This window comes from Aspergillus affinis (assembly GCF_023601865.1).
Source record: "Aspergillus affinis strain CMG 70 chromosome Unknown NODE_29_length_302309_cov_84_903329, whole genome shotgun sequence".
In the NCBI taxonomy this organism is placed as follows: Eukaryota; Fungi; Ascomycota; class Eurotiomycetes; order Eurotiales; family Aspergillaceae; genus Aspergillus; species Aspergillus affinis.
In genome coordinates, this window is record NW_026515810.1 from 243,838 (window position 1) to 267,605 (window position 23,768).

Below are 23,768 nucleotides of genomic sequence, written 5' to 3' on the forward strand. Positions count from 1 at the left end.
ACCGCCGCTGCCGCACAACGTCACTCTATCTAGGCGAAATCAAGAAGACTTAGCTAACGTGGCATCGTCCTGCCAACAGAGGGTCGCTTGCAACAGGCCACTTTGGACCTCTTGGCCGGTTGCGACATCCAATTCCGTCGCGAAACCCGTCTCGACATCGCCCTCGTCAAGAACCTTCCCATCGCCCTGATCTTCCTCCCCGCCGCCGACATCCCGACCTTTGTCGGCGAGGGTCGCGTTGACCTGGGTATCACCGGTCGCGACCAGATCGCCGAGCACGACGCGCAATTGGCACTCGGTGAGACGTCCCAGGTGGAGGAGATTCTGGACCTCGGATTCGGAGGATGCAAGCTGCAGGTGCAGGTTCCCGAGAAGGGCGACGTCTCGGAGGCTAAGCAATTGGTTGGGCGGAACGTTGTGACCAGCTTCACGGCTCTGACGGAGGCCTTCTTCGCCGGCCTGGAGAGTGAGGGCGATGCCAGCAAGCTGGCGCGTGCTGACGGTGGCTTCGACATCCGCACCAAGGTGAAGTACGTCGGCGGTAGTGTCGAAGCTGCTTGCGCCTTGGGTGTGGCCGATGGAATTGTGGATCTTGTTGGTGCGTTCTTTCATGGAAGGACTTAAACGGCTTATTATCATATGGGGCACATCGAACTGACCCATTCTTTTTGAACATTGCAGAATCCGGTGAGACCATGAAGGCCGCCGGTCTCAAGGCCATCGATACCGTGGTCGAGAGTACCTCTGTCTTGGTGAAGGCCAAGAACACGCAGAACCCTCTCGTGGACCTGATCACTTCTCGTATCCGTGGTGTCATCAGTATGGATCCCTCCTAATAACCTCCCATGTCTTTCCACCCCAACCGACTAACCATTACTTCCTTTTTACCTCCTTTACAGCCGCCCAAAAGTACGTCCTGTGCCAGTACAACATCCCTCGATCCGAGCTTGCCACCGCTTCCGCCATCACCCCCGGAAAGCGCGCTCCTACCGTGACCGCCCTCGAGGAGGAGAACTGGGTGGCCGTCAGTTCGATGGTCGAGAAGAAGAAGATCGCCACCGTCATGGACGAGCTGACCAAGGTCGGCGCTTCCGACATTCTGGTCTTGAACATCGCCAACTCCAGAACCGGTTAAGAGTTAAGATTTAAAGATACGTGAAAGATTTTGTTTTCTTTTCTTTTCTTTTCTCTTCCCCCCCCCCTTTTTTCTTATCTTCTCATCTGATGATATAATTTCTTTTTCTTATGTTTTGGTCTTTGGACTTCTGCTTTTGATGTTGGCATCAGGCGTGCTTTTTTTCATGTGTCGTTTTCCGTATACTCTGATATATTCATTTCTTATCATTTCTCTCTTTTTCTTGGGTTCAACATATTCCTCTCTTCCTGGTTGAAGCTTTATATCTTTCCCTCCCCATCATTTCCCTCCTATCTAATCCTCAAGATTATTTGGAGGCCTCGGAGAAAGGAAAAGACCTGAAAGATCGCAAGACATAAACATTAAGCATTAATCTATGCTACTATGCGAACACAATGTTTCATTTAATTGATTTGTATTTCTATATGATTTGTAACTATATACAGGAACTAGAATAATGTACAGAAGCCTGCAGGCATGCAAACAAAGGCACATGCAATAATTTCTTCTATGTGGTAGGGGTGTTAAAGCGACCCATGAACGTTATCGTGAATCGCGTTGTCATCATCGTAATCAGGCGGAAAAGGAGTAGGGAAGAGGGTATCGCTTTCGAAAAGCTGAGAGGTATGTGAAGAAACCTCGAAAAAGAAAAATCAGAGTGAAAGAAAAAAGAGAAGAGAGAAGAGAGATGATAAGAGATTAGGAGATGGGCTTCTCCAATCCCACTCCCTCTCGTCGTCCACGAATCAACGCCTTAAGGCATTGACCGACGCCCTCTAGATCACCTAGCAGACCGACATGGCCACGATCGCTCTTCACCAAGCCATCTTTGATGATGCGATATCCCGGCGGGAGCATAGCGGCCGACGCAAGACAGACGCCGTCACCGGCCGCGAAGGCCAGATCGTCGTATGCATCCTGGCACTTGATGTGCTCCCGCGACCAGACGCGTGCGCCGTACAGCGTGGGAACGGACTTACCGTATATGACGGTGAATGGTGGATAGCGGTTGTTAGAGTGATGGGAGGGGTTAAACGCGAGTTCCTGTTTGAAGCGAAGGACCTCGGCAAGCGTGCGTTCGAGATAAGAGAGGGCGGCGCCGCGTGGGATGGTGACAGCCGTTGTAGTCTTCACATTGGATGAGCCCCGCAGATGGGAGCTTGGCCCCACGACGCCGTCGACGTTAGGGGCCATTGCGGAGGCCTTGTCGGCCACCTCGGATGGCAGACCTGGGTGACTATGGGTGGTGGGATTGCGGGTTCCGTTCTGACTCTGAGCGGTCTCGCTCTCAGCGGTTCCACTACGTCGCGACGATACCGAGTCGGCCGATGCGTTGGGGGAGTCGTCGGACGATAGGTTCTCTTTGCTGCTAAGAACGGTCGAAAAGCGTTTGCTGAGTCGGGGAATGTTATCCATCAGGTTCGTACCTTTGGCCGTCATAGGAGGTAGGGCCGTGCTGATACAAGGGGAGAGGCGGTTTTCGTCCCAGGTCTGGGCGTTGAAGAAGTCTACGCGGAATTCTTCCTTAGTGCGCTTGTCAATGAAGCAATGTCCGTCCTCGGGGAGCAGGGCAAAGCTCGTTCGGAAAGTGAAATTGACTTGTGCCGTGAGGACGCGAGAACTGAGTAGTACGTCATCTCCGTTGCGAAGTGGGCCCAGAATATTCACGCAGTGCTGTGGAGTGCCGGCGTAAACCACGCCCGCAAAAAGCTCCGGACGCTGGTTGACGGCGTGGCGCGTGATTAAGCCCCCGAGACTGTGGGCGATAACATGCGCTCCTCGTTTCTCTCGCGGTACGTCGGGTGCGTTGCAGGGAAGGCCCTCGAGGAATTTGATCAGTCGCCGGGAGAGGAGATGCGGGCTTAGGCGCCAGTCGTAGCCATAGTCCCATACACGGAGGTCTCCGTTTAGGGCATTCTCGCACTTTTGGAGGCGCTTCAGCAATCGCCGGCAGATGTCGACCGGCCCGATGTGGGAGAGAACGCCCGAAGGAATGATGTTTTCCTCCATCCGCTCCTCATCCTCCGGGTCCAATCCCACCTCGAGATCCACCTTGCGGAGATTGAGACCGACTTTCATCGGAACCCATAGTTGGCGCTGGGGTGGTTTCGCGGAGCGTAAGATCGATCCACGATAGCCGCCCATGACAACCACATCCCCTGTGAGTTCAGACATAGCCTCGGTCAGAAGCGGGTGCATCGTGTTGGAGTTCGAGCGGGGTGGGCGGGTTCGAGTCTGCGCCGCCGCCGGTTCTCCCGGAACAGCACGCGGGGAAGGTGGCTCATTGGTGTAGTTGTTGCCTTTGCGTTGAGCAGTGTCATTGAACGTTTTGTAGCCCCAGTCGTTCCGCAGGTCCTGTAAATGAAGGCTAGGCATGCTGAGAAGACGGCTGCTCGAGTCCTGTAGGCTGTCCTTGATGGCTTTGAACCGACTGTTGACCTGTGTATGCACATTCTCGTATTGGGTTGGCTGATCAAGCGAGGACGCTGTGGATGAGGCCCTTAAGTACAGGGATTGGTCCGAAGAAGACCTCCGCAGGATGGGCGGAACTCCCGAGGCCGTGGCACTGGGTCGGCGAGAATACGAGTGCTTGGCTCTCTTTAGTCCATTCAGGGGATTCAGATCGGAAATCGGTTCCTCCGCGTTGGGATCCGGGTCAGTGAACGACCGGCGACGCAGAGGCGCGGTATGCGGAGGTTCCTCCTGGTCCAGTGCCAACCGGGACGAGGAGGGCTTCAAAGTCTGGCTTCGACACGGACGCTGAGAGTTGTTCGAGCGGAAGGAGAGCGATGATCTTCTGGCCAGCGAGCCCAAGTCCGGAAGAAATTTCTTGAGACTCCGATTAGCCAGACTATCTCCGGACCAGGCGCGCGGCCGCAGCGGCAAACCATTCTTTAAGATCGAGCGAGTAAAACTTGAACGCTGGCCAGCGTTTTTGGCCATATCCGGGTGCAGCCCGTTGTGACTTGAGGCCCGTGCATGGGCGAGGCCGTCGTTGTTGCCCGACGATCTGCTGGTTTCTGGCTCGACCTCTTCCGGCTCTGCCGTGATCTCGCCGGCGAACACGCCGTCGGACTCGCTAGCATCCAAGATGGGTTCGAAATAGCCACCATTGTGTTCCATTATACGGTTTTTCTCCTCGGCAGGAGTGAGTCGCGCCTTCATGCGACTCTGGGCGCGACTGATACTGACACCGACGACTTCATCGGCTTCATCTTCTCGGGCGGCATTCAGTCCTTGCTGCCCGGACTCCTCGCTATCGGAACTGGAATTCCCAACCGGAGGCGACAGTATGAGGGCCGGGGAGGGGTCCGAGATAGAATTGACCGGATCATGGTGTTCACGCGATGACAAAGGAACAGCCATAACTCTAGGAGCAACGGAGAGAAGGGGACGACTGAAGATCGGGTTACACCATGTAGGGAAATCTCGGATAGGGTCAATTGGGATGACCAGAGTAAATGCGATAGAATTTGGAAGAAAGGGAGAGGGGGAGTAAGATCCGAAGAGGCGACGAGAGAGGACGCCAAAAGAGTCGATAAGACGATGGATTCAGAAAGGAAATTAAAAATAGCAGGGCGAAAAAGAAGAAGCAGCTCGAACTAGTATGTCGTCACATGTAAAGCCCACTTTGGATTTCTACTCCGTTAGAGTCGTATTCGTACGCCGTTTTGGGTCCGTTTTGTCCGCACTAGACTGATCGGTCGATTGATGGACCATTAATTGATTCATTAATTTGAAGTCTTCATGGCTCGTGGTGGTTCGTTGTGGCTGTGGAAACCCAAAAAAAATAATGAAAACTAAAAACCGGTTCCACAGCATAGCCTCCGGGAGCTCCGGCTCAAGCTTTGGGGGGATCTTTTTGGGGGCAGCGTATTGGATCGCTTGAGAGTGCCATGGTTGGAAACCCCGTTGAGGGGTACATTGATGACAATTCGCCGTTTCCGACTAGATGACTAGTGTAGATGAACGGCAAAGGCAGAATGATAAAAGGATGAATGATGTGACGGAAGATCTTCGCTGGAACCTGGAAAGAGCAGAAGAAGGTGGGAGAGGAAGAAGGACGGAAGGCGTCGATCCGCCAAAGAAATGGGGACTGAGTGCCCGAGGCAGCAACACCCGTTGGTCTCGCCATCGGATTTTTTATGCAAGGATTGTTCACTATTTGCACTACGGAGGATGTTCTGGGGTACGGAGTACTGGCTCTTCCTTTACTGTTCTCTTTATGATAATCTACTATGATTATTGCCTAATCTTACAAAGAAAGATTCCCGATCTGATTCTCTTATAAATACAGTGCTCTCATAACATCGTCACTCGTGGGATAAAGAAACGAAACACATCGCGCTCAATGAGCATTCCGGCCAAACTGACCCGACTGGATCTGACGCTCGCCTTTGCTAGCAATTTCCGCGTTCTTCGCTGCGCCCTCCTCATGACCGAAGGCCTTATCTACCGCCGCAGTGAGACCGCCGCGGAGCGATTCACCGGCACCCTGGAGGAAAAACCATATTAGTACCGTTTAACATTGCGGTTGTCAATCTGAGCTGTAACAGGGAAACTTACATGAACTCCCGCGAACAAAGACTTGACGCCGTGGCCAACCTTTTCGCCCTTTTGGGCCGACTGAGACCCGGTGGCGCTCGAGCCCGTAGTGGTGGTATCATACTCGCGCTGTTCACCGTGAGGAACATACTTGGCCTCATGTTCAGGGTTGGGACGGGCATGAATCGGTGCGTGTCCAGTAGTAGGGTCATATCCAGTTCCTGCCGGGTGACTGGAAGTGCCGGCAGGCGTGTGCACGGCGCCCGAACCAGTCTGGGTCGTAGTCTTGGTGCTTGTCTCTCCCGCCTGGGCGTCCACGCGAGGATCGGCCTTGTTCATCATCGATGAACGATGGGGACCATCGTTCGCGCCATGACTGTACGAGTTGTCCTGCACGGTGCCAGGGTGGGCATTACCCGAGGCAGTGGTCCCAGGGGCATACTGGGCCCGGTTGTCCAGGTCGCTGTCCACGCGGGGATCAACCTTGTTCATCACGTAGGAACTGTGAGGACCAGCGTTGGAACTTTGGTTGTACCCCTGGTTGTACGAGGTGTGGTGGGCGTTGTCCGTGGCAGTGGTTCCGGGGACGTGCTGACCATGATTGTTCAGGTCGCTGTCCACGCGAGGATCAAGCTGATTGCTCACGTTCGACTGGTGAGGGCCGGCGGTGGAAGGCGCAGGCCCGGTCATCGGATCCATCGGGGGAGCAGCGCCAACCTGCGTTCCAATTGGGGTGGAAGCGCTGGGGTCCTGGTTGGGAGCGCCGAAGGTGGAGGTGTGGTAAGGGGGTTGAGTGCTCATGATGGTATAGTAGAAGTGGTAGTTTCGACTGACTTTGAACTAAAGGATTAAGCTTTGAAATCAAATAAAGGTCAATTACTGCCCTTGCACTCCAAGATCGGGGAGGATGCTTATATAGAAACCGATCAGGCACAAGACATCATCGGTGATGCCATGACGTCAGTCTCAAGAACTGGCTGGGTCGACCATGAACCGGTGGCGTCAGCCAATTCAAGACTGCAGATCTTCCCCATGGCTTGGGTCAGTGTTTGCATTTCGTCCAGGGTTACGCAAGGGTCTTTGCCTGCTTCATCATTCTTATCACATTATTATCGTGTGCTCCGTGCTGTATATCGGGCTCGTAGAGGGTCATGTGATGCCGTCGCTTACCGATAAGTCATCGTTACGTCATCCAGTTTATGCATGCATGTCAAACTGTATAACATGTCATGAGTCAGCATTGCTCTTATACAGGTCTTCTTCTGTTCTTTTGGCGCCATTTTCTTTTAACAGACTTGAATTAGTCAGTTCTTTTAACAGATAATTCAAAGGAATATATCGAGTAGAAAAGATAATTCCATCTCATTATTTTCCGGACATGAAGACAAGTCCCAAAGCCCAGACGATGAGAAATCAAGAAATGTCGGCAACGCTGCGAAACAACCGAGGTTCATTTGCGGCGAGGAGCGAGATCGTTCCCCCTTCACCATCAGTTATTCAACACTTCAGTCTTGTGAGATAGAGTGTTAATCAATTTTTTTTTTTTATCTCTCTCTTGCTATCTGTCTCTCTACCCAGATTCCGTCCCAAAATGCCCACCTCCAACCGTCAGTTAATCTACGCCAATACGCCCTCGCCGGCTATTGACCCATCCCTCACCAACGGCACCTTCAAGCTCAACACGGTCCCCATCCCCGACAGTGTCCCCGACGACAGGGTGCTAGTGCGCGTGCACTACCTCTCCCTCGACCCGGCCATGCGGCAATGGCTGACGGCCAAACGATCGTACATCGCGCCCGTTGAGCGCGGCCACGTCATGCGCGGCCAGAGTATCGCCCAGGTGCTCAAGGTCGGCAGCGGGCTGCAGTCCCAATATCAGGCGGGCGACTGGGTGGTCGCGTACTCGGGCTGGCAGGAATACGCCCTCTTGGGGGCCAAGGAGGCGCAGAAGGTCACCGTCCCACCGGGCTGCCAGCCCACTGACGCTATGTCTGTGCTTGGGATGACCGGGTTGACCGCCTACTTTGGCATGATGGAGGTCGGCAAGCCCAAGGCCGGCGAGACGGTGGTGATCTCGGGCGCTGCCGGTGCGACGGGCATGGTGGCCGGTCAGATTGCCCGCGTGCAGGGCGCGAAGAGAGTCGTCGGGTTGGCGGGCAGTGCGGACAAGTGTGAGTTCCTCCGCAAGGAACTGGGCTTCGACGCGGCGATCAACTATAAGGATGCGGACTGGAAGAAGCAGCTCAAGGAGGCGACGCCCGAGTACATCGACGTCTTCTTTGACAATGTCGGAGGCGAGATCCTCGATGCCTGTCTGGCTCGGGCGGCGCGGGACGCTCGTTTCGCCATCTGCGGTGCGATCAGTCAATATAACGCGGCTAAGCCGCAGGGACCGGCGAGCTTCATGACTGTCATTGTAAGTGCATGGACCCCCCTCCCCCCCCCCCTTTTTTTTTTCTACGTTTGTTCTTCAGTTGGGTCAAGAATTAGCCGCTAACAATCCATGCGAAAACAGTCGCAACGAGTGACGATGAAGGGTTTCATCGTCTTCGACTACGCGAAGAAATACCCGGCTGCGCTGAATGACCTTGCTACGTGGCTGACGCAGGGCAAGATCAAGCGCAAGGAGCACATCGTCCCGGGAGGACTGGAGTCGGCGCCGAAGAGTCTGGTGAATCTCTACGCCGGAGTCAACACGGGCAAGATGATGGTCGAGGTGGCCCCGGTGAGCGAGGCGCTTGCTTTCAAGGCGAAATTGTAGACGGCCGGTCTGTTGCAATATGTCTGAACTTGAGTTGATTCTTCTTTGCGCCTGTTTATTTGCACTTGATTTGTTATATGTAACATGTAGATATAAGATTGGAAATACACATGGTATTTGAATCAGAGCGTTTGGCAGATGATGATATCAGGGCGTCGTCAGACCGGCAACATAACAACCTGTATACTCTATAATAACCTGCTTGCCATTTCACCATCGACCAACCATAGCCAAGTACCATCACTATCTCATAATGACTGTTTGCAGAGCCCGGTGGTGAAGAAATGAAGGTAATTGACCTCATTGGAGGTCGACGAACCTGGTTGATGATCGACGTCATACTGATGGAAGCCCTTCTCGCCTCTTCTTGCCCCATCATCGACCACGGCCTACAACCATACATAAAAAGCGCTGGATTTCACTCCGCTCCTCGACTAATGTTCTTTTTATTCTAGTCATGTTCCAACCGAGATATCTCATAAATCGTGTACCTCAATTCTCCAGAACCATCCGGGCCGATCATCGAATCCTTACCATCCCAACTCAACGACTACCTCTAAATACTCGCAAAACTCAACAATTCTCTACGTCCCCCTCTTACTCATTCATCCCTTCATCGACAAATCAATTGGCTTCTGAGCAAACCAAAATGAGCGCCCAAAGCAGCAACCAGAACTTCAAGTTGGAGAATCTCTTCAACGTCAAGGGCAAGGGTACAAAACATTTTCATCCACTATTCCCTACCTTCCCTATAGTTCCCCAGAGACTAACATAATCCCTCTAGTGGCCCTGATCACCGGCGGTGGATCCGGCATTGGCCTCATGGCCACGCAAGCGCTAGCCGTCAACGGTGCAAAAGTATACATCACCGGACGTACAGGCGAGAAACTCGACCGCGTCGTCGAGCTCTACGGCCAGGATATCCCGGGCCAAATCATCCCGATCACAGCAGATGTGACGGACAAGCAATCCGTCGACAAGCTGGCGCAGGAAATCTCTTCGCGGGAGCAGTTCCTCTCGATCCTGATCAACAACGCAGGAATCAGCAGCCAGACGCAGACGACGGAGCACGAGGACGCGAACAAGCTGCGCCAGAGCCTGTTCGAAGAGACGGCGGACGTGGCAGAATGGGACCGCGTATTCCGGACAAATGTCACGCAGCTGTTCCTGACCACGACGGCCTTCCTGCCGTTGCTGCAGAAGGGATCGGAGCAGGAGCGCGGCTGGTCCAGCACTGTTATCAACATCTCGTCCATCTCGGGTATTGTGAAGGTCTCGCAGCACCATTTCGCCTATAATGCGTCCAAGGCGGCTGCGATTCATCTGACGAAGATGCTAGCGCACGAGGTGCAGTCTTCGAACCTGCGGATTCGGGTGAATAACATCGCGCCGGGCGTGTTCCCGAGCGAGATGACGACCGGTGGAAGCGACGAAGGGCAGAAGAGTGCAATTCCCAAGGAAAAGTACGAGCAGAAGGTGCCTGCCGCTCGACCGGGCAAGGAAGAGGACATGGCAAGTACGGTGCTTTTCACGACTACGAACCAGTACCTGGATGGGCAGACGATCGTGGTGGACGGAGGATATGTGTTGGCAGCGGGCTCGCTCTAGGGGCTGCCGGCCACATTATAGGGAGTGTCGGGCAAAATCATATGTATCATTAATATTTCCGTACGATAATAAGCATCCGAGTTACGTGATATCTGTAAACGAAGTTACAATCCCATCTCTCCCGCTTCGCAAAGCCTCACATTGTACAACCACTCAGACCGAAGCACATCAGCAGTCTTAATCCTCCGGCTGGGATCAGGATGCAGCATCGCATAAGCCACATTTCGACAGCGAACCTACCATCATCAGTCAAAGTTAGCGAAACAGAACCCTCCAAAACAGCAAAGCAACATCCCACGAAAAGGCATGTAAACTTACGTCTCCCAGCTCCTCGATGGGGAAGTATCCCTCGGCCTGTTGACGACCATGTAGATAGGATCGATACCCGCCGTCTTCATTCTCGCATGCCGTTCGCCAGAGTAAGCGACCACATCTCATAACCATGTACATTAAACCGGCTGCCCATACATCGCCGACTCGACGATCCGGCCTGCCATGCTGGGGACGGAATTCCTCTGGCGGAAGATAGGCGATTGAGCCAAGTATTTTTCGCGGCGGCGAGTAGAACGGCGGCTGAGCAGTTTGAGGAAACAAAGACAGAGTCAGTGATTGGGAGCGAGAGGGACGCATTGCTCTGTCCATCTCTTCATCCTCCTCCTCATCCTCCTCCTCCTCCTCATCACCCTCTTTGCTTCCTGTCGCCGTCTTTATCCCCAACCACTGTGCACTTCCAAAATCCGCAAGTTTCACCGCCCCGTTCGGAGTCAACAATACATTTTCCGGCTTCAGTTCGCAGTGTGCAATGCCTTTCTCATGCAAAAATGCTACCGCCCGGATGATCTGCTTGAAGAAACAGTTCGCGGCGCAAACGTCCAGACCCCGACGCGGCGACGTCGCGATGAGCATGTTGAGGTCTCCGCCGGCGCAGTAATCCATAACCTGGCACATCTCGCCGCGCTCGTTGAGCAGAACATCGCGAGTGCGACAGACATTCGGATGAGAGATCGCCGATGAGAGGGCTTGTTCGAATCGCTGGGCTGCGATGATCGAGGGATTGGATGAATGACGGAAGATCTTCACGACGTGAAGTTGGAGGACCTGCTGTTGATGTCTGAGCGCAGGAGATCGAATTGAGGAAGTATCAGGTCGTGCATAAAGTCGTACGGAGCTCTTGGTGCCATAGTGAAGGATCTTCTGGCAACTGCCATACTTCTCTGCGAAGGACAGTGGAGGGAGGAGCAGGGGGCAGTGCTCGAGGGAATTGGGATCGTCGGATTTGAAAAGCCAGCGGCGCTTAAGGATGCTAGGGAAATTGAATCCGTGAAAGAGCGAAAACGAATGCTGGGGCTCGCGAGCATCGATCTCGTGGTGGTGGCTATGAGGGACCTTGTATGGTTGGATCATCGTGCATGTATCTCGATTTGGTCCCGATGCCTTCACGGAGATGTCACCCTTTCATAGTGAGAGAAGATGGGGTGAAGATAACACTTCCGTTGGTTATTTCTAGCGTTATCCTCCCTAGCACCCATTTATACTCCAAGCAAAATGGCAGCTCTCGATTCCAAGGGATATGCAAGTATCCGGTCATCACGGGGCCATCACATTTGTGCCCCGAAAATGCCTCACCGTACAGATTGGCGGGTTAAAAGCCTCACGTAACAGCCACTTAGTCATATACTTTTCAACGTCTCTGGTTGAAGCTTCCGATTATATAGTACACGGAAAAATTGACCGCAACTATTCAAGCTTATGTGTACATCAACCATGGCGGTAAACTTTTCGAGGAATTCCACATGATCGGTCAAGTGCATGATTGCATTGGCTAAGCAAGGGTTCCTTGTTATTAAGAAGATGCCAGCGAGGCCAAGTAATCTGGGGAAAGGAGACAAAGATTTGTACCTACTTTCCTGTGGTAGTTCTATTATCTTCCGGATCAATCTGTGAATAAAGATGACCAACTCGATCCATCCTCACAATGTTGCGAACTCAGGTATCAATCTCGAAGTTGCCTGCAAAACGTCTGCAAAAGCCAGTGGAATTCCTGGCAGCACCGTGCAGTTTTTAAACCCAACCCATAAAGACGATGTGCACAATCTAGCCTCATTATTTGCCAGTGTTTTTATGGAGCGCGAGCCGGTCATTTGTGCACTCACACTGGCAGATGAAGAACAGCGGGAGAAACTCCGACTGGCCTGTCAATAGGAATTTGCTATGTTGGCTTCATCCGGCACCGCTGTGATCGCAAAAGCGGCAGAAAATACCATCATTGCGGGCGTAATTGTTGCCCGTGGAGGAAGAGAGAGGGTCCCTACCCTGCGCCTGTGGGCTTGGAGCCCATGTACGACCTTTTTGACCGATTGGACGCCGAATTTGCACATCACTTGGCCAATCGTAGCGACCCGGAGAGGCAAACTCTCACTTCTTTCTGGGGGAGTTCACCGGGATTTCGAGAGTCGCGGGATTGTAGCTGATTTAATATGGATTGCGATGCTGTACGCATGTCAACATGGGTACGAAGAAGTCATGACCAAAGCGACCAGTCGATCACAACGCACCTTCCAGAGATGTGGTCTTGTGGCTCTGGCTGAATTACCCTATCAAGGCTTCGAGTACCAGGGCACTCGACCCTTCGAGACCATTTCGTCTCCCACCACAGCCAGGCTCGTGTGGGCCAGACCTGAGCCATTCTTCCGGCATTATCCTGACCCACTAGCCAGACGTGCACGCTTGTGAAGCCGTCTTCGTGGATAGATTATGGCTATGTCCTTGTCCAGAACTGAATTGTTGGATATCCAAGGTGTCAATAATGATAAATTTGCGAAAATCATGAAAAGTGATAATACATCTTGTACATAGGTGATGGCGCTGCTAGCCTATCATCTAGGTGTATGGCTGCTTATGGGTGCACGTAATCATGAACGAGGGAAAACAGCACCATCGATGAACCAACAGTGAATAGAATCAGGAAAGGACACTAGCCAGGTTGCCAGAAAAATATATCCAAAGAAAAGACGGTCCAAAAGAGAGCACGAAGAAAAGAAAGCAAAACAACAAACGGCCGTTCGAAAGCGACGGTCGGACGCTTTAATTTAACCACAGTCAAGGTCTTCAATGAACATTCAACTCCTAATTTCGCACTTTACCCGCTTCCCGAACTTCAGTCATGAATCCATCCTCATCACCTGCAGAGGTGAGTATCCAGTAGTCACCTTCGCCGGTATTGGCGAACTGTCCGCCGCCAAATCCAGCGGCAGAAGCTGCTGGAGCGCTATGACGCTCCCTTGGTTTAGCCCCCGTATGGTGTGGACCCCATCCCAGAATATTTTTGAGAGTGAGACGACCCTGGTCGTCCGGGCTGGTGATTCCAAATAGCTGTGGCTGCAAGCAGCCGAGAACCGCGACTGCCGCGCGGATCATTATGCGATCCCCCTCGAACACCCAGCAGTCCCAGACGCGACTCACGCGCTCTAAGTCGAGCCCGTTTGTGAGGAGGGAGCGGAACATGGGCTCCCAGATATCTTCATCGGTGAGCTGCAGTGTCTCGTGAAGATGACTAGCAAGGCGGGGAAATTTATAGCGAAGCGTCGCAGACGCTAGTGAATATGTACGGCCGATGGCCCCACGATCCAAGGTGAGAAAGGCCACGGCAAGCGGTCGATTAAGGGCATTGGCCATGGCCAGGAATGCGGATGCAGGCGACGGGAATTGGAGGACAAGAAGGGCGGCAATGGTCTTTCAAGGTTCGTTAGTTATCACACTCAGTATGGTATAGGGATGCCATGAGCCACTCACGTGAAGACCGCTAATGTAGCCCACATCGCTACGATACATGGAGTATGCCTCAAGCACGTCGATCAACGTATCACGCAACGGGCCGCCTTCTTGAAAGAGATTCAGATCTGAGAACGCCTTTGACACGTCCGCTTCGATGGTGTCAAACCACTCCCGCATCCTTTTATTACTCTCACCGGAATCCCCGGCGGGTTTGGCTTTGACGTCTTTGGCTCGTTGCAACGCCTTTTTGTACGTTTCTTCGGACAGGGCCAGCTCGTTGCCAATGGCACGTTGCCAAGTAGATCCTCTGATTTTCGGAGGAACACCCCGCCACCAGAGCTCCCGCGTACGGGTCTCACCAATGGCACGATTCCAGTTCGGATATACGTAGTCATCCCAGATGTTCTGCAGGGCCTCCCGGGTATTATCTTTTTCGCATTTCGCCGAAGCGGCCTTCGCGGCCCGACGCTTATCTGTTGAATTTTAGCTGACCGGTATCTTCACGGAATTTGAAGTGAGGCTACAGGGTGCGAATACTGACCTGCTTCGCGGGATTGGGCCATCATCTGCTTGTATTCCTTCAGATGTTTCTTTTCCTCCTTTTGGTCTTTCGGAGGAAGCCAGCTGGGCCGTGTCCGTGTCAAGACTTTCTCCTTCTCCTTGCTGATCGGCAAGGGGTCTATCATTATGTTGGACTTTTGCAGAGGAGGCAGTTCGATGGGGCCTCTGGACCCCCGCTTGGAGTCTGTGCTCGACCGCATCGATGACAGGCCACTTTGTAGGTTGTCCCCGCGCTTGCGATCATGTTCATCGGCATGAAACTCCAGCGCCTCCGTGATGATTTTTGCTTCCTCCGACAAATCGGACATCATGCTATTGTATGAGTAGACGCGGGGGTTTCGCGGGGAGATCTGACCACTCTTAGGTCCTGCAGAGGTCGACCGCAGGTTGTGTCGGCCGGAACGAGATGCACGGGGAGACTTAGCACCGGGAGACAGAGGAACAGATGTTTCCGAGACCGAGTGCGACAATGGCAAAGGCCGGGGGCCTGGACTTCGGCCATCGGGACTTGTCCCCCGAGACGGGGCGCGATCTTGCATGGGCCGAGGAGAAATGGGCACATTCCAAAGACTTGCATCCTCCGGTAGATCCTCATCAGAATCATGATATTCCTCTTCTAACTCTCTGAGAGACTTGCGATTCGGCTGCCATGATTGTTTGCGGTTGAGAGGAGGCCGGGCACTGACGGGCGACAAAGACAGGCTGTTGGTGGGCGACGAGCCTAGGGCGGACGACGGCCGCAGCGGCGACGTGGAGCGCGAACGGTGAGGCTTGGAAGGGTGCAATGAGGAAGTTGTAGTGCTATTCAAATCACGCTTGCCCCCAGTCTTAGGTTTAGAGCCACCCCGAGTTTGAAGACTTAAGGTGCCGTTGACCTGTTTTTGTAGAGGCGGATAGGGAGTTTTGTTCGATTTGGGGGTTGCCGTTAGGTCGCGTGTCGTGGTAACGGGGGATTTGGCTTGCAGCCTGGCCGTTGAAGATCGCGACAGCCCAGCAGGTCGCCCGTACGCAGTCTCCTTATAACACAAATCTGCATCGTCTTCCAGACCGATCTCTTCGAAGTTGGAAATATCAGTTAAGATGCCATCCGGGGCTGATAGTTGCGACGAGGAGCGAAACGAGGAGGATTTGGAGGATTTGGACCCGGATAGCTCGGGCGGCGAGTTAGGGGTTGTACAGACGGTTGTCATCTCGTACCGCAGGTACCGATTACTGAAATGCAGGATATCGCGAGGAAGATGAAAGAACACGTTCTGAGCGAGGGGAGTAACCGAGATATCAAGTCAAATATCGGACATGAAGTCGTTCGCACAGCGAATGGGAGAGATAAAATTGGGGGAGAAAGGAAAATAAAAAAAGAAAGAAAAAAGGTTCAGCGAAGGGTGGAATAACGAGTCGGGATAACTTGAGGCCCTGATCAATGATATAAGTGATATTTTCGAACAGCGAGAGCCATCAATGATCCCGTTAGAAATCGCAGTTATCCACCACCGGTCGTTTTGAGAAAAGACCGGATGCGGTAAGAATTACGCAAGAGAGGGTGAGAGGGCGCGAGACAGGGAAGTCCGACCAGCGATAGAGCGCCCGAGGATGGTATGATACTAGGCAGGTAAACTAGTAGACAAATGGGCGAGACGGACACACAACCTCCCCGACAACAAAGGAAAATTGAAGCGAAAGCAGGTAGAGAGAGAGAGGATAACAGAATAAGCGAAGGACAAGAATGAAGGAATGAAAAGAGTGAAGGAGGGGGCAAAAGAAAGAGGAGGAGGAGAAGGAGGAAGATGGGGGCAGAGATGGAAGGGGAGGATGGGGAAAAAACGTTGGATCAAATCAAATGAAAGGAAATGAAGCCGCAACCGGCGTGACCGGCGGGGAGGGCCTGAGGCTGCCACTTCAGCGTTCGACGGAGTCTGGGCCAATCCGGGTGGATGCGAGAAGGAATTCGGTCGATTCTCTGTAGGGGCCCTAGGGGCCAGTTTAGTTCCTTGTTAGTCTCGTCTCCCTAATGTCCCTCTCCTGTTACCTCTGGTGTAGTTACCTACCTAGGTTGGTAGTTCCATACACTGCCAATACTAGTCGGGACGGAGATGACCCACCGATCCCTAATATTTTCCCTCTGGTATCGAGTATTGCGGAATACAACCATGGATTCGTCTGCGGAAACCAGGGGGGGAGACCTTGCCGTTTTCGTCCCGTTCTGGCGCCGCCTTTGTTCACGGGCCTGAGAACGTGGTTGAGTGGTAGTATACTATAGACTTTCTTTCTTTCTATTCTATTCAAGAGAGTAGATTGATAGCGGAGTATCATTTTCTCTTTTAACAGCATGTTTTATTGTAGGTTGACTTATAAGTGGTATAAACATTAATTTAGGCAATTCTAGATTCGTTATATATAGTGCAAGTAGTTACGGACTATATCATTACTAAGAGCGACTATCTTGACATTATAAATTCCACTCTGACATTGGAAGTTGCAACGTAAGATCCTAAATAGATAACAACTGCATGAACCTTATAAGTATTTCCCCTTGTGAAAACACCTTTTGTATATAAACAGAATGAAGGCCATCAGGGTGGAAAGGGACTCTTCTTGATAAACCTGTAGTCTGTAAGAGTACATTCACGAATATCATATAGAAAATCAAGATTTCAGCAACCTCTGTGAGCTATTGGCCTAACTGCGGACAGGAACCTAGGATATGCGCTCGACTTTTCGCATTGTTCGTGCGCCTTATTCTCGCAGGCCGTTTTGTGTTTGAAACAGAGATCTCGACAGGCACTTGGCTTGTTTCCATTACTCTTCCCTAGGCCGATCTGCTTTGTATGTTTACACCTGTAAAGGGTAGCTAAATATACCAAATTATTCTGCGTTTGGTGGCTGATCAAGATGGCTAAACCTCCGCATAGCACATGTATGTAAAGAAAGCTAAATCGCGTTGATGAACTTTGACAGATTGATTGAAACATTTACTGTTATCTGGGAAGCTTTACGTTTCTAGTGTGACACATGAAGAAAAAGAATGGGTCTAACAATGCTTAGCTTATGTTGTGTTCTAGTATGTAACAGCATGAGATGGCGTATCACTTTCGAGGAGTATATACCGACTAGTTATCCCCATGAAACGTCAGAACATCCGGGTCCACACCTTCAAGAAGTGCTACAAGGGTTTAAAGAATCCATGACGAAATACTTTGTTTTCTACAACAAAATTAGAAGCCAAACTAGCTGTCTAGCACTCTCCCCTCTTGCGATTTCATTGTTAACATGTTCCTATGACTATGACGGGAAGAACAAGAAGATCCCGTCCGATTTGCCTCCCCCTTTCTCCTCTCCCCCTGATCCAGTCATATCGAGCCCGCTGATCCGTGGTATATCATCGGCGGAACTATGGTTCTTACTTGAAAAAGCTTACTTTTTACGTTCATGCTTTCTTTTCGCTTCTTTTTTGGGACCTGAACAGAGCGTTGATTGTTCTAATTTTATGTACACCCCGAAACTATCGACAAGGATTTAACTAATGATGGCAAATAATCACTTGTCCGATTGCTCACACGACCCCTTACTAGATTATTTGGCACCACATGACCATGTTCATCCCCGGGGAAATATTTCAAGGCATTTAAGAATTGTTCCTAAAATTAAGGTATGTGGTTTAAACTAGAGGCCTTTGGCCGATCAATACCGCCAACCTCCATAGAGTAAATTGCCATTGCGTACCACCTGCGCTAGTCGCGCCGACTTGCTATCGGCTTTCGGCTGATTCGCCTTGTAAACCCGGTCTAGCCAGCTCAAGATCGCTCGGTAACGGGTTTGCTTGCGACCGAACACATGCCGAAACGCCGCCGCCGAGAGATATTGAAGCTGGGAATGATGGGCGATGCAGGTCGTCGTCGATAGCGATGTGCCTGACGTCGAGCCAGATTGCTGCCGCTTGGTTTGAACAAGTCGCAATGCCAGCTCAGTCAGGTTCCTGATGATTTGAATCACCACCGCGGGCGTGGGGTGGCTTCGGCCGCGAAGAGCCCGCATATACCGATACATCTTCATGGCCGTCGTGAGAAAATTGGTGTACACGTTTGATAGGACTACCGTGAGGGAGTTGTGGGTGGTGTCGAGGTACATTGGATGCATAAGTGCCTTGAAAGATGTAAGCGTCTTCTGGTGAAGGGCGCGCCCGGGAGTTTTGAAGGAAGTAATATTCAGAGAGTTTGAGAGGGCCGCTGCAGCGGTGTCGCCTCCTTCGAGCATCCTGTCATGATCTTTGTGCACTTCGAGAGTGCGAACGTCGATAAGAGTCCCACAGTACGGGAATAAAGAAGTATCGATCAATCGAGGAATGTGTGTACCCTCGACCTCCACCGCAAAGTTGACCAAGCTCTTTGAGGGATTCACGGTGACCCCATACTCGGGCTGCCCTCTGACCATCACGGTCAAGAATTTCATGGCAAGGGTCGAATTAGAAGTGATTAGCAAAAAGTCGTCCACGAGGCGAAGAAGCTTTGCTTCATTTGTATCCAGGAATCCCAATACCTCTCGTTCCATTTCACCGTAGAACAAATTGCAGAGTAGACTAGATACCCTGGAGCCCTGGGGGATTCCGTTACGCTGCCGAAAGTACTTCCTTCCAAATTTAACCAGGTTGTTTTGAAGATGCTCATCAAGGAGGTCGAGCAGGTCTTCTGCAGAATAGTCCATTTGTACCTGATCGCTCACGAAGACTGTGTTTCCCCTGCGGCTGACACCACCGTTGGCGATGGTCTCTACTAGAGACTGGGTTTCGGTAGCAGGACCTGCTCTACCGGCATACTTTTGTTGACCCTTGCTCTGTCTAGACCCATCGGATGGCCACATGCTACTGAACTCGTCAGACGGTCTCACCTCATGATGGTTCGAGACATGATATCTCTCCTCAGAGACCAGGTTTTCAACAAGAGGAATCAGTTTCTGCTGAGGTATGGTGTCAAAACTGGATTGGATATCAAGTTTGACAAAGTAGAAAGGCGGCCGACTAGAATTAGTGTGGGTTGCCCATTGGTCTTTGAAAGCCTTGAGCCGAGGGTGTATATCTCCTACGCAGTTCATGCTCGAGCCAAGTCGAGCCGGCTTCCGTTTAAGCTCGTAATTCAACATGCTGTGAACAGGTGCAATAGTTTTGTTGATGCTTTTACCCCATTTGCCGTTTACCAGCATTGGCCGACTTAGGTTCATTAGAGGCCTGATGCCAGTCGTTTTCGGCATGAGTCGCAATGAGCCGTACCCCAAAGACCTGCGCCTCAATATACTAGCCGCTCTTTCTGGCCTTATTTCGTCGAACATGGACAATTTGAGGTCAGCCAGGGGCTTCTGCGTTAGTCGATGCCACATGTCATGCCGGAAGTAAAAAAGACGACCCCGATGACTTTGAGACTCCGTAACATAGAAGCTAGATCGAATGAGAGGCATTAGAATCGAGTCGAAAATATAGTAGATAAATTCGTGAAGGAGCTCCGTGCGTTTCCGCAGGTCGGATAAGGAAAGCTTTTGCTGCTGGCCTTCGGTGTTGGGATGCTCAAGCCAAGGAATGGACGTAACCTAGAAACGGGTTGACCATATTAGATGATAGAATTTTTTAGGTAAAGATGGTTTCACATGTACTTACCTTGATTCCTTTGCAAATCTCGTGAATGCTAAGAGTTTCCGAGCGTCTCATACGTACAAATCGATCAACATGGTTGAGAACAATATTCTGATTGATATTGCCCTGTTGGCCGGCTCCGTACCACTGCGGAGAAAATAATTGACGAAGGACGGCTCGACAGAAAGCCGACACTGAGGACGACGGGGTCGCATAGTCCATGAGGTTGAGTTTAGGCTTCGAAAGATTGTTTTTGGGGGTTTGGAATTCTTGGTTCGTCTGAGCCGCGGTAGGTGTGAGTACGCCACCAGGACCGGCAGGTTGGGTGATGAGGTTTCCTGATGCCGATGATTCCAGATCTTGCGACACATTCTGAATATCGATAGTGTCGAATTTCCGAGGACCCGAGGACTGTATCATTGATGTCAGGTCAACCATGCCATGCCATGCCATGAATGACTACTTACCTCAAGTGGGCAGTAATATTGTAGTAGCTGCCAATAGGAGCAGTGTCTCTGGCGAATTTGCAACTGTCGGACTAACTCCACAAGCTTTCCTCGAAGCCTCTTCGGAATCCGTGGTGATTGGCCCGGTTCGCCTTGACTGTAGGTATAAGATCGCTTTGAATTCTGGGCTTTGGCTTGTCTTTGATTTTCGCGTCTAGCTATTTCTTCCTCACGCGAGGCTTTGATAGAAAAACTAGTTCCACTGCTGTTGAACACGTTCCGGAGGCCAAAATGCTTAGGAAAGACGTATTTCATCACATGGACAGTGTCAGGCAATGATTCGGAAGAACCAGAGCGATTGAGGACATCTATTCTATTCGTTAGGCCGAAGCAGTGAGCTGATGTCTTTTTCAGTACTCACGGCGTTTTGACAACCCGTACTGAATCCTGCCCTGCGGACCGAGCACGGGACGTGCATAGAGTATTCGCCGACGAAAGAAGGTTATGTTATTCGATTTGTATTGAGCAGGAGCATTTCTGGTGGAAAGGGGCTTCACTCTGCTCTTTTCGGTGGCAGCGGACTCAGGAGGCGCTTGCGGTGGCTTCTGGACTGGCTCCAACGCAAAGAGCGGCACACCTAAGCAATTTTTTCAGAAAATACAATATCACTTGGGGTAGCAACAAAGACAAAGCTTACCGCTGACTTGATAGTATACGCTTTTCCGAAGATCTACAGTAGTGAAAATGCCACAATCACGCAACAGTTCGAACATGATGTCGTTTCCGTTGTATCCCAAGAGATTAAGAACATCCGTCCATGGGGCTTGCTTGACCAGCTGGACATTTTTATTGGGAAACTGTTCCACATGGCCAGGAATACTGCAAGGGACTTCGCCGCTCCTCCCGTAAGCACGCTGGAATCCATGGGTTAAGAGATGGCGATCTCGCCGTGAGGGACCGATATCTTTTAACAACTTTCGGATGACAGAATTCACAATCTGTTCATATAAATCACTGTTAGAGCGGCCCAATGTTTCTCTATCAAGGCAAAAGCAGACGGTGATGAAGAGCTACAATAGCGATGTGACATTTGAGTAAAGGAAGGTGAGTAAAAATCCGCTACTCCTTGACCCGGTATACAGCTATGAGCAATCTTACCTCTTCCTGGGCAGAGGTTGCTCCAGTATCTGTACTATCGACTTGAGTGGTACGTGTTTGTGTAGAGCTTCGAGTGGACGTCGGAGACAACTCCTTCAAAACGCCCACGAGTGTCGTATCTAGAAAAATCGCGAGCCCATGGCTTTTCAGATCGGACGATGTCAAGTCATTACGCACCGCCGCGATTCTGCGACGACATGACTTCGAAGAGACCGGTATCCGCCGCAGGAGATACTGCCTCAGCGTCACCACTCGAGGATAATATAAAGAAATGACAGGATGAGAGTGAGACTGTTCAGGGATCTCTGCTTGTGACGGAGGCGGCGGACTGTTAGGTTTGGGCAGGTGATCGCGTGGCCGGTCGTCCTTGACGGGACGCTTCCTTTTTTTGCCCATTGGCGAGGCTTGAAAACCACGAGAGTGAGATGGAACAATAGTGCGAAGTGAGCTTCAGCTTAGCGTTTCAACTAATTTTAGAAAACGTCATGTCTGTGCTATCTATCTAGTTGCTACCAGGAACAAGTGCAAGAAGGGGTTGTGCCGGGGACGCGCCGGGACGCGACGGCGTTTGCACTGTTTGACTGTCTCCTCGTGTCTGTCGGTGCGGTCGGTATTATTTATTGTCAGTTTGTCACTGACCACTACTCTACATGCTAACTGAATCACCATCACCATCGCCATCATCTTCCATACTGTGTACTCGTTCCAAGGCATAGTCCTCACCGACCAACCATTTTCACGGGTTCACTGGATGAAGCGACCCCCTGGATGGCGCTAACGTTGCAAGCGAGCGAACAGTATGGAGACCCGGGGGGGAGAAGAATCTGGCGTTTTGAAGTGAAACATCAAGTCTCCACTCTTCGATGCACATTGGAACAGGGCTTGGATATCGGTCAATAATTGAAGAATTGGAAACGCTGGATTATTGAACGCCGCCTCGCTCGTAGCACGGGGGGCGTTGCTACCCCTGAGCCTTCATACCATAGTGCGTGAGGGATGTTCCACATAATTTGTCGTTCGTTACAGAGTACTACTACCTGCTAACTCAGTCAGTCTTGGGTAGTGTGCATTGTACTCCGTACATATCTACTGTGTAGTTTTCACTTTCACAGAGTCCCAGGGGAGAAAACCGAGAGTAATATCTTACGGCATAGTCTCTTACTGAGGCCTCCTTAGACTCTGTCGGCAACCTAGGTGGAGGTCCAAATTGCCAATATGTTCTCTAGCGACGATCATTACGCTGTTTAGCCAACATTACACAACGATGACTGGGTGCGGAAGACGGTGTACGGACTACGAAGTCGTTACCTTGGACTGTTAGAGGCTTCATATGGAAGATGGAATCTTTCTCTCGAATTGCCGACCATGAAAACTCCATTTGTGTTAGTCGGTGACGATCCTGCCTTATATAGTCCGTACGGAGTACACAGTACGGAGGACCTAGACTCGTCAACGCCAAACCAGGTTGCGCAGGTACGGAATGGATTATTGTGGAATAATGGATAATGGACGTACTCCGTACTTCGCAAATGTTCCGTGCAACCTCCATCACAAGTATGTACACTGTGCAGTACTTTCTCCTCGGCAGACCGGCGACGATCGCAGGCTAACAGTAACAGCCCCTGTCTTCCAGGCGGGCCGATCAGACCATAGATCTTCATTTTGCAAGGAATCCTGAGCAAATTCGAGATGCACACCGATATAATCTTTGGGCCGATCATCGATTATTGGCGATAGATGCTTGACCGCAACGACCTAGCTGGGATGAATGGATGCAGGCAGCTTCCCGCAGGATCGAGCCGTTTCTGCCAGAGACCGGCGGATGCAAGAAGGCGAATTCCGCCGGCCCGACGAGTGGCTCAGGGCGCTCAGGTTCAATTGGAGTTGGGAAAACACCCGATGCTGCTAATTGGATTGACCCTTGCAACAGGAATTCTCTTCAGATTTCAAGGGTTGATCCCTGGGCACGGGAGAGTTGCGCATATTGAGAGAGTAAGCGGCAGCCTCTTTTAGGGGGAAGGATCTTTTTAATTTCTTGGTTTTTTCTTTTTCTTTTTCTTTTCTTCTTTCCCTTTGCCAATGGATCCATTATTTTACTACACATGCACACTCATTCTGTTGTATTATTCAGAATTAAGGCCTTCCTGTCAGTCTTTGTTAATT

At 51.3% G+C, this 23,768-nt stretch overlaps 8 protein-coding genes across 8 annotated transcripts; 3 read left to right on the top strand and 5 right to left on the bottom strand.

Annotated features, from left to right (window-relative positions):
- Positions 1 to 69: 69 nt before the first annotated feature.
- Positions 70 to 1,135, top strand: KD926_005787 (ATP phosphoribosyltransferase; the record flags this gene model as incomplete). The annotated part of the gene is made up of 3 exons (XM_053098977.1): positions 70 to 598; positions 682 to 819; positions 900 to 1,135. 3 exons carry the CDS (start codon positions 70 to 72, stop codon positions 1,133 to 1,135), a joined length of 903 nt encoding a protein of 300 aa, XP_052957268.1.
- A 699-nt stretch (positions 1,136 to 1,834) lies between these two features.
- On the bottom strand, positions 1,835 to 4,501 carry KD926_005788 (uncharacterized protein; the record flags this gene model as incomplete). The annotated part of the gene is made up of 1 exon (XM_053098978.1): positions 1,835 to 4,501. One exon carries the CDS (start codon positions 4,499 to 4,501, stop codon positions 1,835 to 1,837), a length of 2,667 nt encoding a protein of 888 aa, XP_052957269.1.
- A 982-nt stretch (positions 4,502 to 5,483) lies between these two features.
- Positions 5,484 to 6,481, bottom strand: dprC (the record flags this gene model as incomplete). The annotated part of the gene is made up of 2 exons (XM_053098979.1): positions 5,484 to 5,630; positions 5,702 to 6,481. 2 exons carry the CDS (start codon positions 6,479 to 6,481, stop codon positions 5,484 to 5,486), a joined length of 927 nt encoding a protein of 308 aa, XP_052957270.1.
- Positions 6,482 to 7,271: 790 nt separating this feature from the next.
- On the top strand, positions 7,272 to 8,441 carry KD926_005790 (NADP-dependent oxidoreductase; the record flags this gene model as incomplete). The annotated part of the gene is made up of 2 exons (XM_053098980.1): positions 7,272 to 8,096; positions 8,196 to 8,441. 2 exons carry the CDS (start codon positions 7,272 to 7,274, stop codon positions 8,439 to 8,441), a joined length of 1,071 nt encoding a protein of 356 aa, XP_052957271.1.
- A 649-nt stretch (positions 8,442 to 9,090) lies between these two features.
- KD926_005791 (SDR family NAD(P)-dependent oxidoreductase) lies at positions 9,091 to 10,049 on the top strand (the record flags this gene model as incomplete). Its single annotated transcript, XM_053098981.1, has 2 exons — positions 9,091 to 9,154; positions 9,226 to 10,049. 2 exons carry the CDS (start codon positions 9,091 to 9,093, stop codon positions 10,047 to 10,049), a joined length of 888 nt encoding a protein of 295 aa, XP_052957272.1.
- A 104-nt stretch (positions 10,050 to 10,153) lies between these two features.
- Positions 10,154 to 11,453, bottom strand: KD926_005792 (serine/threonine protein kinase; the record flags this gene model as incomplete). Its single annotated transcript, XM_053098983.1, has 2 exons — positions 10,154 to 10,285; positions 10,368 to 11,453. The coding sequence occupies 2 exons, from the start codon at positions 11,451 to 11,453 to the stop codon at positions 10,154 to 10,156; spliced, it is 1,218 nt and encodes a 405-aa protein (XP_052957273.1).
- Positions 11,454 to 13,175: 1,722 nt separating this feature from the next.
- KD926_005793 (putative TBC domain protein) lies at positions 13,176 to 15,574 on the bottom strand (the record flags this gene model as incomplete). The annotated part of the gene is made up of 3 exons (XM_053098984.1): positions 13,176 to 13,781; positions 13,842 to 14,296; positions 14,365 to 15,574. 3 exons carry the CDS (start codon positions 15,572 to 15,574, stop codon positions 13,176 to 13,178), a joined length of 2,271 nt encoding a protein of 756 aa, XP_052957274.1.
- A 2,488-nt stretch (positions 15,575 to 18,062) lies between these two features.
- KD926_005794 (telomerase reverse transcriptase) lies at positions 18,063 to 22,001 on the bottom strand (the record flags this gene model as incomplete). Its single annotated transcript, XM_053098985.1, has 6 exons — positions 18,063 to 19,958; positions 20,026 to 20,412; positions 20,469 to 20,815; positions 20,869 to 21,084; positions 21,145 to 21,517; positions 21,606 to 22,001. The coding sequence occupies 6 exons, from the start codon at positions 21,999 to 22,001 to the stop codon at positions 18,063 to 18,065; spliced, it is 3,615 nt and encodes a 1,204-aa protein (XP_052957275.1).
- Between the last annotated feature and the right edge of the window lie 1,767 nt (positions 22,002 to 23,768).